Source organism: Strix aluco, chromosome 24 (assembly GCF_031877795.1).
Source record: "Strix aluco isolate bStrAlu1 chromosome 24, bStrAlu1.hap1, whole genome shotgun sequence".
Taxonomy (NCBI): domain Eukaryota; kingdom Metazoa; phylum Chordata; class Aves; order Strigiformes; family Strigidae; genus Strix; species Strix aluco.
In genome coordinates, this window is record NC_133954.1 from 3,098,365 (window position 1) to 3,115,285 (window position 16,921).

General features: G+C 54.6%; 1 protein-coding gene and 1 gene segment (V, D, J or C); both read right to left on the reverse strand.

Moving 5' to 3' along the window:
- LOC141934241 (M1-specific T cell receptor alpha chain-like) overlaps nucleotides 1-16,921 on the reverse strand; it is a 293,413-nt gene that overhangs the window by 208,792 nt on the left and 67,700 nt on the right.
- On the reverse strand, nucleotides 7,261-16,104 carry LOC141934238 (uncharacterized). 3 transcript variants are annotated; one of them, XR_012626293.1, is made up of 2 exons: nucleotides 15,168-16,104; nucleotides 7,261-13,421 (listed from the first exon to the last, which is right to left on the reverse strand). XR_012626293.1 is itself a non-coding variant. In XM_074849591.1 (2 exons), exons 1-2 carry the CDS (start codon nucleotides 16,078-16,080, stop codon nucleotides 7,767-7,769), a joined length of 669 nt encoding a protein of 222 aa, XP_074705692.1. In that variant the 5' UTR covers nucleotides 16,081-16,104; the 3' UTR covers nucleotides 7,261-7,766. The 3 variants fall into 3 exon arrangements, 2 of the variants coding, with proteins under 2 accessions (XP_074705692.1, XP_074705691.1); XM_074849591.1 differs by having other exon boundaries at nucleotides 7,261-7,960; nucleotides 15,606-16,104; XM_074849590.1 differs by lacking the exon at nucleotides 7,261-13,421 and having other exon boundaries at nucleotides 13,938-15,315; nucleotides 15,606-16,104.

Genomic DNA, 16,921 nt, shown 5'->3' on the forward strand with positions numbered 1-16,921 from the left:
AGGACTCCCTCTCTTCAACAGCCAGTGGTGTCAACCCTCGGGGACTCACCTCCTTGGAATTATGGCAATCTGACGTCACTCACTTCACTGCATTTGGAACATTAAAATATGTACCTGTGTCTGTCGATAACTTTTCTGGAGCAGTGTTTGCATCCTGCCATACAGTGGGCAGCCAAGCATCTGCCTGGCATTCCCCACCCACCGACCGGACAGGCCATGGTGGAGCGTACGCATGGCACGCTAAAGCATCTGTTGCAACAACAAAAAGGGGGAGATGGAGGGGATCAATCTACACCTCATGGAAGGCTAAATAAGGCATTATATGCCATGAACTTTTTAAACATTTCCCCTGTCTCACAGGTGCCACCAATATTGCGTCACTTCTCGTCACAGATACCAGATCAACAAGAAGTCCAGGGCAAGGCTCAGGTGTTAGCAAAAAACCTGGAAAGTGTAACTGGGCAGGACCAGATCCTTTAATAACCTGGGGAAGAGGTTATGTTGTGTCTCCACAGGTCACGGTCCCCGGTGGTTACTGGCAAAGTGTGTGCAACCACACCCGAGGCGTGAGAGGCAGCTTTTGGTGGACACTCAGGAGCCGGCTGTGGGTGCTGTGGATGCCCCTGTGCCGACAGTTCGTGATCTCTTCAACTGATCATTTAAGCAGAATGGATGGGTAATGCTTGCTGCTGCAACGGGAGCAAATACACTGTCTCTGTCCTTAATCACACTGCAGCTGTGAACTCTTTTAAGAGAAAAATGCCAACAGTAATTCCAACTCCTTGATGAGATATACAGGCTTACTAGTCACTAGTGAAAAATGTAGCTTAGACAAAATGTCGTTATTAATAAGGATGAAATGCTGTAAGAATGTGTGTATTCGACTTCCTTTGTTTAGCAATATTAAGAATTAGGAACTCAAGTGTTTAACCTTATTAGAAACTCCCTTGGTTTTCCCCCTTGAGTGGTGGCCAGGCTCTGGGTGGAACCCAACAGGAGGATGAGATCAGATGTTTCCGCTCAAAGAAAAGTGCCAGTTATTTTGGCCTCTTGATTTGGAGGCTGGACCTGCCTGCAGCGATGTTGGATGCCTCACCTACGGATGGACGCATCGCGTAGGATTTCCGCTTTGCGAGGACGGGCACTCTAAATTCTCGCTGCATCCAGGGTTCCCCAGCAACTGCGGATCTGAATGTTAGTACCCCGTTAGGTAAGTGTGCTATTTCCTATTTTCCTTACTGTTTATTTTTGTAGTATTTAGTCATATCCCTTAGTTATGGGTACTGAAACTAGCCTACTCTTTTTTAACTCGTAACTGTAACTGCTGTATTGTTTCTAGCCTTCTGTGGAACTATTTTGAGTATGCTGTGTTTTTTGAAGTTTGCCTAACCCTTAATTGATAAAGCCTTGAAACAAGTCTTGCAGGTGCAGCTACAAAACAAAGAGAGGGGAGATGTGGGGGCATTGGCCGGTCAGCCTTGCACAGCCTCTGAGCCATAGCTGGGGTTTGAGGAAGAACAGGCCTTGGAAGAAAGATGAGAGGCTGCTGAGTTGTGCCAAAGTGGCAGGGAAAACCAGCGGCCAGCTGCAACACTGAGCTGGGGAAAAGTGCTGACCTGTGAGAAGTTACTGCCACAAGAACAGCGCATGAATAAGAAGGTGATTGGTCTGCACAGGGCGTGTTAGAGTGGTCTGATGGTGATAGGAGCAAAGGTTGATATCTGTCTAATTGCTGATTTGATAACTATGAAGTAAGAGCTTTACCGAAAGCATCCGAGAGCATAAGTACGTACCACTGTAACAATTAACTCTCTTTCTTTCTGAATTTCATTGAGAGTCCGTGCCTCAGTTGCCACAGCACCGTTCACAGTTCATGTCACTGAGCACTTCTCCAGTCCACAGTGAGTAGCTTTGTCTCTGCCCTTTCTGGGGAAGTCAGTGCAGAAAGTGTAACTGAATTCAGAATGCACAGCGTCCCCTCTCTCCTCATCCACCCAGACCCTTTGGCTTACTGTAGAAGGCTTTAAACATGGTGAAGCAGGATTTCCCCTTCTCCAGCCCATGCTGAGTGTCAGTGAGGAAGGAGGGGAGGAGGTGCTCCAGGTGCCAGAGCAGAGATTCCCCTGCAGCCCGTGGTGAAGAACATGGTGACACAGGTTGTCCCCGTGCAGCCCATGGAGGTCCATGGTGGAGCAGATATCCACCCTGCAGCCCGTGGAGACCCCACGCCAGAGCAGGTAGATGTGCCCTGAAGGAAGCTGTGACCCCGTGGAGAGCTCACGCTGGAGCAGGCTCCTGGCAGGACCTGTGGCCCCATGGAGAGGAGCCCAGTGCAGCAGCAGGGGAAAAGCACGAGGAGGAAGGAGCGGCAGTCAAACTGTGTTATGGACTGACCACAGCCCCCATTCCCCATCCCCCTGTGCTGCTCAGGGGAGAAGGTAGAGAAGTTGGGAGTGAAGGTGACCCTAGGAAGAAGGAAGGGTTGGGGGGAAGTTGGTTTTGGCTTTGTCCTTATTTCCCATTATCCTACTCTGATTTGATTGGCAATAAATGAAATTAATTTCCCCAAGACGAGTCTGTTTGGCCTGTGACAGTAATTGCTGGCTCATCTCCCTGTCCTTACCTCGACCCACAAGCCTTTCAGTGTATTTCTTCTCGCTGTCCAGCTGAGGAGGGGCACTGACAGAGTGGCTTGGTGGGCACCTGGTGGCCAGCTAAGCTCAGCCCATCACACTGGTCTGCTGCTTCTTCCTCATCAGGTGATCTGGAGCAGGCACCCACCACAATGTCCCCCATGCTGATCTCTCTTTCCTAAAAGCCTGGCTCCATCCCCCACAGCACTGCTGTGAGCTACCGCACCGCCTCTCCCTGACCCCATAGCTCTTCAACCAGGCCTCGGAGGAGAAACTGGGCCGGGCAGGACAGGAGCCCAGGCAATGTCCACTAACCTGCACTTCACCACACACCTCTGAAGTTCCCAGAATAGACCCTCCTGCAGCATAAATGGTCTCAGCCCTTCAACCACACCTCCCTTCACTGCCTCTTCCTTCAAGCAATAGCCTGAGTAAGAGATAGATGAAGGAATCCAGTGGATTTTCCATATTCCATACTATCCCCAAGTGAATGGGATTGTGGAATGCACCAAGGAGCTTCTAAAGCGGGGCCTAAAACCCCACGAACTGGGATGGTCCCAACAGGTGCCAGATGCAGCAATGAGGGTAAAGAGCCTGTGGGGAATTAATGGATGCCCACGACTTACCGCGTTCTGTCCTAAGCCTCCGTCCATATTCGCTGGGAAACAGGAGACTAAAGACCCTGCAAACCTGCTCCATTCTCCTGGACAACCTGTTCTAGTAGACTTGCCCACCGTGGGGCAAGTACCCCTAACCCTAAAAGCTCCCATCGATATTTGTTCGTGGGTGGCTACTGATGCCCATGGGAAAGAATTCCGCATCAACTGCATGGGATTGTCCCTTCTTTCTAACCATCATTGGTTTGTTATGTACACATTTGTGTGACAGGGCGCTGATCCCAGACAACGGGGCACCTGTGTTACTCTTGGAGCTTTCAATGGTTCTAGGCATTATCGGCTAGTTATTATTTGTAATTTGCTTATATTATTATTATGTCCTTGCAGTGGTGGGACCATGGGGGGACTCCCCCAATCTAGCCTGGGACCTAATATGAGGATTCATGCCCATTTGGAACCCCACTTACCCGGGCGTATGTATAACATCCCCGCCCTCTGCCAGAGATGGCTTTAAATTCACCAGGAACCCAGTCAATCTCACTGCACTGGAGCTGCAAATTTCACCCAGGTGTTCCAAAACATCTCGGGAATTGATGAGGCTGCAGAAATCAACACTGTCAAAGGAATATGGCAAGGCCCCAACATCTTCTATCAGGCTCCATGAAATGTGATATGGGAGAAATTGTGGCATCATAGCTGCTGGGTGTGGAATAAATCCTTGCCAATCAATTACAATCAGCAATGGTATCCATATCCAGGACATTTTACAGGGACTTCTAATGCATCCACTTCTCGGAAGGCTAACCCGGAGCTGTGCCTTAAGTTACCTTCTTGGGAATCGCCTCCCAAATTAGAAAAGCCTCTGAGTCACCCATATAATAGTGCATGGGCTGCACACTGGTGCTTGCAAACACCAAACAGGTTGGGGGATGTAACCAGTTCCAGTGCTGGCTCATAGAGCTGGATGTGGTCCTGCCAGCACCACACCCACCGACAGCAGGACGAAGGAATAAAAGACTGGCTGGAGGGGTCTGATTCCACAAATCAAGCGTTAATGTATTGTACTACCCTGCTGGATGGGGGAGGTATCATGGTAACAAGTGATGAGGAAAAGGCTGAGGTGCTTAATGCCTTCTTTGCCTCAAGCATTAATAACAAGACTAGTTGTACTGAGGGAATCCAGCCTCCTCAGCCACAAGACAGAGACTGGGAGAACGACCCCCCCTGCAATCCAGGAGGAGACAGTCACTGACCTACTGCATCACATAGACACACACAAGTAAATAATGAAGAGGTGAGCTGGCATTGGCCTGTCAGCCCTGCACAGCTGTGGGAGATTCAATACTTAAGAGCCAAATCATCATCAGCTGGTCAGCTCAGCCAGAGAGCTCTGTTTGGGGAGCTCAGTAAATGTGGAGAGCTCTGCTTGAGAGAACTCTGCTTGGTGAGCTAAGTTTATTCAGCCCATAGTGTAAGGAAACGATTTCTCTGTGTGTTGGGTTTGTGTGTGATGGGGTTTTGGTAGCATGGGAGGGGCTACAGGGGTGGCCCCTGTGAGAAGATTCTTGAAGCTTCCTCGTTTCCAAGTCAGACCCGTCTCTGGCCAAGGCTGAGTGAATTAGCGATGGTGGCTGCACCTCTGTGATAAGGTATTTAAGATGGGGAACCTGAGAGGAGGAGGGGGAGATGTGAGGAGGAGTTGGGAGGGAAATACCTAAGCAAAACCTGAGGACACTTTAAGAAGGAGGAGGGCAGGAAGGTGTGTGAGAGCAGAGACCCCCTGCAGCCCGTGGGGAGAGGGCAGGCTGTGCCCTGCACCCATGGAGGTCACTGGGAGACCAGTTGCCACCTGCAGCCCGGGGAGGACCCCATGCCGGAGCAGGGGCTGTGCCTGGAGAAGGCTGGCACTCTGAGGGCAGCTGGTGCTGGGACAGTCTGTTGCTGGAGGGCTGCACCCCACGGCAGTGACCCACTCTGGAGCTGTTTGGAAAGAGCTGCAGGCCCTGGGAAGGACTCATGTTGGAGATGTTCAGGGAGGACAGTCACCCATGGGATGGACCCCAACGTGGGAGCAGAAGAAGAATATGAGGAGTCCTTCCCCTGAGGAGGAAGGAGCGGCAGAAACAACGGGGGATGAACTGACCCCAACCCCCATCCCATGTCCCCCTACACTGCTGCGGGGCAGGAGGAGGGAGAGAAATCAGGATCAAAGTTGAGCTGAGGAAGAAGGGAGGGGTGGGGGAAGGTGTGTTGAAGATGTAGTTGTGTTTCTCACTATCCACTCTGATTCGATTGGTGGGATTCCAATATATTTATTTGATTTTGTTTTCCAAATCAAATCTTTTTGCCCATGACCACAATGGGTGAGTCATCCCTCCCTGTGCTTGTTTTGATTCCCAAGGCTTTTGTTTTATTTTGTTCTCCCCATTTTCCTGGGTGGGGGAAGGAGTGATTGAGCAGCTGTGTGGTGCTCAGTTGCCCCCTGGGCTTAAACCACGACAGCAGAGCACTGGCTATTGGCTACTATGACTACAGAAACTCTTCCAGGACTGTCTTCTGTAAGATCCTCATAGAGAAGTTTATAAAGTCTGGCCTGGGGGATCAAAGTGTGAGGCACATCCAAAACTGTCTGCAGGCCTGGGACCAGATGGTGGTGCTCAGTGGCACGCAGGCTAGTTGGAGGCCAGCAACTAACGGTGTGCCCCAGGGGTCAATGCCAGTTCCGATCCTGTTTGACATCTCCCTTAATGATCTGGAGGATGGGAGAGCGCGCACCCTCGCCAGATGTGCAGGTGATGCCAAGCTGGGAGGATTGGCTGATATAGCAGAGGGTTGCGCTGCCGTGCAGAGGGACCTCAACAGGCTGTTGAAATGGGCTGAGAGGAACCTCGTGCAGTTCAAAGAGAGGAAGGACAAAGTCCTTCACCTGAGAAGGAACATCTCAAGGCACCGAGGAAGCTTGGGGGCTACTCAACTGGTAAGCACATTGTCAAGAAAGGAGCTGAAGGTTCTGGTGGACAAGAGCTTGAGCATGACCCAGGAATGTGCCCTTGGGACAAAGGTGGCTAATGGTGTCCTGGGTGCATCAGGAGGGGTGTTGCCAGCAGGCGGAGGGAGGTGACCCTTCCCTCCCTGTTCAGCACTTGAGGGCTCATACCTGGAGTACTGGCTCCACGTCCTGTCCCCCCAGCACACGGGAGACAGGGACAGACTGAGGAGAGGCCAGTGAAGGGCCACAGAGATGATTATGGGACTGCAGAGAGAAGAGTTGGATGGTTTACCACAGAAAAGTGAAGGCTTGGGGGGTTCTCATCAATGTAGAGAAATACCTGAAGAGAGGGTGCAAAGAAGACGGGGCCAGGCTCTTTTTAGTTGTGCCCAGTGATGCGTGAAGAGGCAACGGACTCAAACTGAAACACAGGAGGCTCCTGCTGAAAACCAGGAACCATTTTAGACTCTGAGGGTGTCCAAGCACTGGCACAGGTTGCCCAGAGAGGTTACGGAGTCTTCATGCTTGGAAATATTCACAGTCTGCCTGGAGATGGTCCTGGGCAACAAGATCCAGATGGCACAACTTGAGCAGGGGGCTTGGACCTGATACTTCCAACCACAACCTTCCTGTGATTTGGTGAAAGGCTCAGAGGCACATTCAGGGCTTTGTGGGTGATATGGGCCAGGGCAAAGGGGAAGACTGAAATTCAGACTTTGCTCCTCCCCTGATGACTTCCAGAAACAGTTACTTACAGGAGGATTGAGGAAAACTCAGTGTCCTCTTCTGGCTACAAGTTTCAGTGCTGGAACTCAAGAGAGAAATGCACAAGTGATACAAATGTAATATGGGTGGGTAAAAAAGTAGCACACAGAAGACCCAGGAGAGCTCTTCAGCTTGGTCATGTTTGCTGTATTTCTGGTGTTTGGTCTTCTCTTGGGTCTTACATATCTTCTCTGCAGGTGCATGACTTGCGGAAAAAAAACCCTACAACTTTGTAGTTGTAAAGCAGGTATGTTTATTCAGTGCTGGACGCACGGGGGATCGCTCCACCACAGGCGTGCGTGCCCTCCCGTAGCCTTTGACCTGCTTATATGGTACAAAGTATTGTTTATTTATGAAGCGCCTATACATATTTATGATCTATCCCTGCTTCGTATGGTAATTAGGTTCCTCCCTCCTGCACATGCTTCCTGGGCTCCTCAGGTCCTGGGCAGTGGTCGTAAATTCCTGGGCGGGGGTCTCGTTGATGAAGTACCTCATCTTCCTCACCAATGAACTTTTCACCTTGTCCTTCTGCGCACTCTCAGTTGTTCTCTGCTCCTTATCTGAACCCCTGGGTCAGCTTGTACCAGAATTCGGGGGGATTTATCTCTTACCTATGTCTCTTCAAGGGTTAGAGGAAGTCTCTGCTCAGACCCGAGAGATAGTAACCTAGCAACTTTATTGACACTTGGTGTTTCTCAATGTGGAGACCCCTTGTCTTTGCGCAAGTTCTTTTCTCTTATGTTCTCTGACTACAATGGTTTATATTGCCCCTATCAGTGCAGACCCAGGTCCCTGCACATGTGACAGGGTTGTACAACCCCGTAGCCAAACCCAGAGCCTGGCTTTGGAAGGATGAGCAAGAACATGCAGCCCCATTGGCCCAGGTGACTGGCTGCTTCCTGGAGACAGAGAGGCCAACTGCTGGCCACAGCCTGGTGCTGGGGGCAGGGCTCCTGGAGACAGTGCAGGGGAAAGGATTCAGTTAGGAAAAGATTGGTAGAGGCTCTCCCTTTCTCACTCACAGGGCTGGTAGCTTCTGCATGCAACCTGCAAATTCCAGGATTGTGAGAAAAGGTCAGTGGTGTGTGGGTCAAGGGAAGGAGTGTAGTGGTGCTATCAGGAGGAGTCTTGCCCATCAGAGACGTAGGGATCCACACCACAAGTGCTCTGGAGCCGTGTAGGCATGTTTTGTGCCCCACGGCACTGGCCATATCTCCTGACCTTCATGCCTGTGCTGGGCTGCCCACATCCCTTGTTGCAGGATGAACTCAGCCAGCTAATCCTAACAAAGGAGCCTGGAGGCAGCAAGCAGTTCTGGGCAGCGCATGGAGAATACTGGGGGGAAGCAGGCTGTCTCTGTGCAGCCCAGAGACAAGCCTGCTGCAGGAGATACCCACCCTGCAGCCCGGGGCCGGCCCAGTGCTGCAGCAGGTGGAGATGACCTGAAGGAACCTGCAGCCCCTGCAGATCCCACGCTGGAGCAGGCGCCTGGCAGGAGCTGCGGCCTGTGGAGAGAAGCCCAGACAGGAGCAAGTTTCCTGGCAGGAGCTGTTGCACCCACACTAGAGCAGTCTTCTCCTGAAGGACTCTCCCCCGAGGAGAGGACCCACACTGGAGCAGGGGGAAAGGGTCAGGAGCAAGGAATCGCAGAGACAGAGTGTTATGATCTGACCACAATCCCTCTTCCTCATCTCCCTGCACTGCTTGGGGCAGGGAGCAGGCAGAACACTCAGGAAGGAAGGAGGAAAGTTGAGCCTGGGAAGAAGAGGGAGGCCCAGGGTGGTGGGTGATGGTGGGTGCTGTTAATTTTGTTGTCATTTCTCACTATTCTAATATATTTGTAATTGGCAATGCAGTAAATGACACACACACACCCCCATTGTTCTTTGCCTGTGATTGGAAGCAATCTACCTGCCTTTATTCTGACACAGGAGCTTTTTCATCCCATTTTCTCCCCTCGTCCCACTGCAGAAGGGGGTGAGAGAGCAGGTTGATGGGCCTCTGGCAGCCCCCCAAGGTTACCTCAGCAGAGTGGCAGAGGCACCTCATGGTCTCCTGGCTGGCACCGGGATGAGTGTTGCAAGCAGTTTGAGGTAGGTGATCCTTCCCACCTACTCAGCACTGGTGAGGTCACACCTGCAGGACTGAGTCCAGTCCTGGGCTCCCCACTACAAGAGAGACAGGAACATACTGGGGAGAATCCAGCAAAGGCCCACAAAGATGATTGAGGGTTTAGGGCATCTCTGCCATTAGGAAAGGCTGAGAGAGCTGGGACTGTTCACCTTGGGCAAAAGAATCTCATCAATGCCTAGAAATAGATGAAGAGAGGGTGCAGAGAAGACGGGACCAGGCTCTTTTCAGTGGTGCCCAGTGACAGTACAAGAGGCAATGGCAACAGGCTGAGACACAGGAGGCTCCACCTGAACATCAGAAAACACTTTTTCACTGTGAGGGTGACTGAGCGCTGGCACAGGTTTCCCAGAGAGGTTATGGAGTCTCCATGCTTGTGTTACTGATTTCTTATTAATTTGCGCTGATTTTAATGTATTTTGATGATTTGGATTCAAATAAGGAATGATTTAGAGTAACTATACAACCAGTTATGCTGCTACAATGTTCTTTTAAAAGTCCCAGGCTGAGGCCATGCAGACTAGTGATAATCATTAACCACATTTCTACACAAAGAATAAGACTGGTGATGAGGTACCATTGTGAGACTGTTCAGTCAGGACGATATATTGCCCTGCAGACCACGTGCTCAAAAATTACATTGTGAAAGGGCCTCGAAGCATATTAAAATTGCTGTGTGAGCCAAAATGGGAATGATCATGTTTATGTATGAGAACTTGATTACTATGTATTACTGTATCCTATATAATCAGCGTGCTACACGAGTTAGGTGTGCGTTGTTGGTGAGACGACTCCCCTACGCACCCGGAGGTTATTAAAAGAGTGTCTGATATCAACACCAATGAGATGTAGATAAGTTCTTTTATCCCGTTTTGGTGACACTTGGAGATATTAAAAAGCCATCTGGACATGCTCCAAGGCAACTGGCTGTAGGTGGCCCTGCTTGAGTGGGGTAGTTGGACCAGATGAACTCCAGAGCTGCCTTCCAGCCTCAACCATTCTGTGGAAACAGGGCTGCATGGGCATGGTAAGTTCTCCCGTGTGGAGCCCTCCAGCTCCTCCACTGCCCCTATCCACGTAGCTGGGACAGGCAATGACCCCATGCACACGTGATCCCACACCTCTGGAGCTGTGACACCACCAGCACGACTGGCCTGGGCATAGCGGGGTAAATGGAAGCTGGCAACTCCCACCACCTGCCCACACAGACAGGGCACAAAGTGCGGAAACGACCCTTCTCGTACCGCCTTCCCCTACTTTCTGCACCGCACAGCTCCCTGGCCCGACCACCCCCAAGCCCAGGTTGAGGGAAGAGCAGAGCTGGGCAGAGGTAAGAATTACAGCTGGCAGCTCACTGCCAGTATGTGGAACATTGCGTGAAGTGAGAGTTGTCTGGAGTGCTGGGGCTGGCAGGGGGAACCCTACATCCTCGGCACAGTCAGACTCTGAAAGCCCCGCTCACAACTGGTCGCTCTGCTGCTGGCAAAGCAAATCCACACCTTGGCACCTGCAGCTGCCAGACTGCAAACAGCTGCCTTAGCAGCACTGCCCGGTGTGTAGACGTGGGATGCTGGGCTGGCAGGGGCACACGCCACAGCACGTGGCCGAAATAACAGCACACAGCCTCCTTATGTCAACGTATGCATCTGGCTGCTCTGAAACAAGCATTGCCAGGTCTGGCTCAGGAATAGCCCTGGCACCAGAATGCAGGGCTCATAGGAAAGAGAAACCCCATTTCTTTCCCCTCCATCCCCAGCAATATTCAGCTTTTATCACCTCCCCATGGGAGGAGGGTAGATCTTGCATGGGGGACAGTGTCCCTTTGTCCCTGCCAAGCTGGGAGGGACGAGAGCCCATTTCTGCCCCTCACAGAGCCCTGCCCGACTCCAGGAAACATGGGCACCTCTCACAGAGCACCGTCCCTTTGCACTTCTCCTTGTCTTTGTCCTCGCTGGTGTGTTGTACCCTTGGTACCAAACTGGCCTGTGACACTCGTGTCCATGACAAGGAGGAGGGGGAGGAGTGGGAGAAGCAGAGAAACCCCTGAAACAGGACTGAAAGCAGAGCAGGGCTGCTCCCACAGGGCTTCACTGCAGCCAGCACAGCAACCCGTGAGGGCTTGTGTGGAACCAGGAAATCTTACAGGAAACAGCCCCATTAGAGGTGAAGCCTGTACATGGGCCTGCTAAGGAGGGGAGGAGGGGTGGGCGGCAGGACCTGTCTGCAGCACTGCTGGGATCAGCCCGTGGCGGGGAGTGATGGCTGCACTCTCCCAAGGCCTGCCAACACTCCCCACCAGCTCCTGCACCCTGGGCCGTGGGCCAGCCGCAGGGGCTCGCATGCCTGCAGCTGCTCATGGACAGTCACAGGGGCCTGGAGAAGGCAGGAGGGATCCTGTGAGCCCGGCCCCACAAACCTCCATCTCACCATGTGAAGTGCTTGGGATTCGACAACAGGCCCAAGCCAGAGCTGACCTATAGATGACTCCTGTATATTTTATAACTGATAGCCATTGTGCTAGTAGGTGTTGTACCAGGTTATAACAAACCACCCGTGCTGATGTAAAAAGTGCTCAAGTGTTGAAGTATTGAAGCCTGAACAACAGGCCCCGAGCCGAAGCTGCTAACTTCGTATGTAGTCATTAGTGCCATATGTCTGTTCATTATTAAAAGATGTAGCTGAGGTATCATAAAACATGTCTATCCTGAATATATCTTCATCCTTCTTTGTGCAGGGGCAAGTTACCAAGGGCATGGAGCCAGCTGTCTGGCCTTGGGAGCAGGTGTGTGACCTTGCTCATCAATAAATTAGATAAGCAGGGAAACTCCCTTGGCTTCCTCCTTGAGCCCTGGCCAGGCCCTGGGGGAATCTAATTGGAGGGTGAAAGCAGATGATTCTGCTCAAAGCAAAGGTGCCAGTTATTCTGGCTTGCTGATTTTTGGTATATAATGCTGGACCCGCTCTCAGTGACATTGGCTGCCTCACCTACGGGTAGACACACCACGTAGGATTTCCCACTTGCTAGGAAAGGCTCAACAAATCCCCGCTGTAACTGGGGCTGCCCAGCGACTGAGGATCTGGGTGATGGTAACGGGTGCAAGTGGTGATGGATCTATCTTAATCACTATTCTCTCTCTCTCTCGTGGTAATGATTTCACCCTGTATTTTCCTATTTGTTTGCTTTAAGTGTATTATTCATCTTTTCCTACTGTATGTTTTCTGCATTACTCTGTTACATTATTTAGTCATCCCCAGTAACATACCCCTACTCTTTCCACTCTGGTGTCTGACTTTCATTGGGATCCTTAATCAGCAAAACACCATGCGCTTTGCTCAGAGCTCGTCCTGGGAGCGTGGGATCTGCTCCATCAAAGGGCCCTCCTCTGCCTCCCTGCTCACCTGTACACGGAAAGAAGGTTGAGCTCTGCAGCTCTGCCCTCTCCATTGGGGTGGGAGTGCACAGGGTGAAGGGGATGGTCCCTGGCAGGAAGTTTGTGCTGCTGCAGACGCGTGTCCTGGCCCTGTGAGAATGGCACAGAAGCAGCAGGCAGCTTCCTGAAGGTGCAGGGCAGGAGGGACAGAGACATCTTGCTTGAGTTGTTCTCCCAGGAGGAGCTGCCTCACTCAGCCACTATCACCCCATAGTTCTTTGCAGTGTCCCAGGAGCTGCTGATAAAGGAGACCCACTTGATTGTGCACCCAGGTGCCTGCCAGAAACACAGGATGTCACAGGCCTTGAGTCTGAAAGCAGAGGCTTGGCAGGAGAGCTGTGTGTTGCCACAGGCTGCTTTCAGCCCTGCCCAGCCTCCAAAAGCTGTACCTGGGCCTGCCTCTCTGGAAAGACACACGGACACAGTCCCAGTGGACTGAGGATGGCAGCAGGGAACCTGTGGCCTCCCTCCAGGTGCTCTCCACCTCACCTGACCTCTCGCATTAGGCTGCTGCTCACTGGCAAAGAACTGTGAGCTGCCCCATGGCAAACAAGCACCTTCACTGAAGGATCACACTGTGGGGCTTCCCTTCTCTCCCACCTCCACCGCTGCTCCCGTACTGCACCAGGACCCTTGTACAGGACAGGAGACATCAGGTCAAAGTCTGCTCTCTTGAAGTGCAGGGGGGTGAGCTTACTGCACACTCTCCTTGATGCCCTGAGGATCATGAATTCTAACGTTTCATGGTCGCTGCAGCCAAGGCTTTCTTCAGCTTCCCATTATCCACCAGCCCCTCCTGGTTGGTGAGAACAAGGTCCAGCATGGCACCCCTTCTTGTTGGCTCCTCTACCACCTGCAGAAGGAATTTGTCATCAATGCATTCCAGGAACCTCCTGGATTGCTGGTGCCCTGCTGTCCCATCCTTCCAACAGGTATCTGGGTGATTGAAGTCTCCCATAAGGACCAGGGCTTGTGAATGTGAAGCCTCCCCTATCTGTCTATAGAGGGCCTCATCTACTCGGACATCCTGGTCGGCTGGCCTCTAGCAGATCCCCACTATGATATCCCCTTCCCCTGCCTTTCCTTTAACCTTCACCCATAAGCTCTCAGTTTGTTCCTCATTCATCCCCAGGTCAAGCTCCAAGGATTCCAGCTGGTCATTAACATAAAGAGCAACACTCCCTCCTCTTCTTCCCTGTGTATCTTTCCTTAAGAGCCTATACCCATCTAGACCTCCGCTCCAGTCATAGGAGCCATCCCACCACGTCCCAGTGATACCTATAACATCATAACCTGTAGATGTGCACACATCTCTAACTCCTCTCGCTTGGTACCCATGGTCTGTGCATTTGCATAGAGGCATTTAAGTGGGGCCCCCATTGAAGCCAACTTGCCGGCTGAAATACATTCTACCTGGAATCCATTATCTCTCACTTCATGTGCTCTCTCACTGGCCTGTGAACGACCCCGGGAGCCAGGGTATCTATTTCCAGCACTGGCCTCAAAATGGGATGGAATGAGGATCCCCTCCCCTGACCAATCTAGTATCTGTACTCTCCATGCTGGGGCAAAGCCAGGGATGCCCAAGTGTGCCCTTGGGGATCACCAGGCAGACGGCAATACGCAGAGGGAAGGCAGAGCTCTGCCTGCCTGGCTCACCCCTGAGCAGAGCAACCAAAGCCTCCCAAGAGGCTCCGAAGCACAGCTCTTGCCCTGGGGCTCTCTGGCAGCGCACCCCATGGCTGGAGGGTATCCCAGCCCGGGGCCAGGCTGGCCTGTTTGCTGTGCTGTGGGAGTGAGCATGGAGAGGGTGTTGAGCCCCACCACGGCATTTGTGTCCCCATGGGGACCGCAAAGAAGTGCCGATGGTGGAGTCCTGGGGATGTGGGACACGTAGAGCAACAGATGCCACCACGCAGGACCTGTCCCAGCAGGTGCTGCCTCATCCACCCACTGTGGCATTGCAGAAGAGATGGGAAGAATTATTGTTCCTGAAGGTGACCCATTTGAACGTGGAGCTGTGTGTATGCCGGTATGACGAGATCTTACAATAACTGACCATCGGTCTGGATCCTCAGCAGGAGAGGTACATGCAGTCCCCCAGGGCCCCTCAGCCCAGCCTGCCCTGGGCCGCCAGCCCTCCAAGGACACACAGATACACCCACAGAAGTGTGGGGACTCCCCCTCAGCAGGGAGCCTGCACACCCCGTCCGGCTGCGCTCCAGCTGACCTGGCTGTTTGCCCTTAACAGCGCTGCTGCTGCGAGGCCTTGACCCCAAGTCCCCATCTACCCCGAGCCACAAGGTGGGCAAGGACCGTGCCGTGAGCACGGCTCTGCCGTCCACTCCTCCCTTCTCTCTTGCAATGCCACGCTCGGAGCAGGCGAGTGGCTCTGGCAGCAGGTTTGTGTTAAAGCTCCGCTGGATTTCCTGTCCCCGTGCGAACGGCACAGAAGTAGCGGGCAGAGTCCCGGGGGCCCAGGGCACGCAGCGACAGCGACGACTCGGACCGGGAATTATCCCGGGACACTGTCGCTCTACCCTCTACTGACTGACCGTACTGAATGAGAGACGAATCAGAGCTGATGAAGGACAGCCACTCGAGTCTGTCACCGGGTCTCTGACGGTACCACCAAATGTTGTAACTGCCGAAGTCGAAGCCGGCCCCGCGGCAGGAGAGGAGCACGGAGTCCCCGGGCGCTCGCAGCCCTCCGCCGGCCTCCAGCAGCCTCAGCTGCGCCCACACCCCTGCGGACGGAGAGCGCAGGCAGCCGGGCAGGGCGCGCCCACGGCCCGAGGCCGTTCCCCCGCCGCCCCGGCAAAGCCCCCCGGGCCGGCACAGCGCCAGCCGCCACCCGCCTCTGTCCCGGCCAAGCCCCGCGCCCGGGCCAACGCCCGCCTGCCCTCCCCGGGGCTGAGCCGCGCCTGCTGCCGCCCGTCCGGCCCGAGCCGCGGCCCCAAAGCCGCCCTGGCCTCCGCCTCGGCCTCCGCCTCCTTCCGCAGCCCCGGGCTCGCTGCCCTCCCCGCCCGGCGCTCACCTGCCGGCCCCGCGGCCAAGGCCAAGGCCAGGAGCCACGGCCCCAGCCCGGGCGCCATCATGCCCTGCCGCGCCGGGGCCGGCCGGGGCCGCCGAGGAGCCGAGCGGAGCCGCGCTCGGGCCCGCTCCTGCCCGCCCCGCCGCCTCGGCCCCTCGCCGGGGCAGCGCCGACGCCTGTGCCCGCCCACAACAGCCCCGCCCCGGCGCCCCGGGGCCGCGGCCCCTTCGCGGCAGGAGCAGGGGGGGCGCGGGGAGGGCCGCGGGGCAGGGCCGGCGGCACAGCAGGAGCGCGGCGCCCCGGCACACGAAGGCTCCTGGCCCTTGGCTCCCAGCGCGGCTCCGGCGCTGGCCCGCCTGCTCGCCCTGCCGAGCCCTGCCCAAGGGGGTCGGCGCCTCGGCCGGGCGCAGCTGGGACCCTTGTGGCCCCGGCGCCGGCTCCGGCCCCAGCGCCAGGGACGGGCTGTCGGCCCGCACATCCCCTCGCAGGCCCCTCCCCGTGCCCCCAGCCCGCCCTGGCCTCACCCCCGGCCCTGCCCGCGGGCACCGGGGCACACCGGGGCTGTGCTGCCATCCAGAGGGACCGCGACAGCCGCAGAAGTGCCTGACAGGAGCCTCCTGCGCTTCAGCCAGGGGAAGAGCAACGTCCCGCCGCCGGCCAGGAACAAGCCCGTGCTCCAGGGCGGGCTGGGCGCTGCCCACATGCAAAACACATTCGCAGCAAAGGCCCCGAGGCTTCTGCTGGACAACAACTTGTCCAGGAGGCAGCGATGTGCCCCTGCGGCACAGAAGGTTCATGGTGGCCTGGCCTGCATCAGGCAAAGTCTGGCCAGCGGCTCAGGGAGCTGATCCTTCCCCTCTGCTCAGCACTGCTGAGCTCACCCCGGGACTACCGCCTCCACTTCTTGGCTCCCCACTACACGAGAGACTTGGGCAAAGAGGAGAGAGGCCAGCGAAGGCCACGAAGGGGCTCATGGGCTGGAGCACCTCTTCCAGGAGAGAGCTGCGACTGTTTACCCTGCAGAAGAGAAGGCTCAGGGCACATCCCAGCAGGAGCTGAAACACAGGAAGGGCGGGTGCAGGGAAGGCCGGGCCAAGCTCTTTTCAGTGGTGCCCAGTGACAGGGCAAGGGACAATGTGCAGCCTGATGTGACCCTACTTCACTCTCAGGGTGACCAAGCACTGGCACAGGTTGCCCAGAGAGCTTGTTGGGTGGCCATGCTTGGAGGGATTGACAAGCTGTCTGGAGATGGGCCTGGGCAACGGGCTGTAGGTGGCCCGGCTTGAGCAGGGTCTTGGGCCAGATGAATTCCTGAGGTG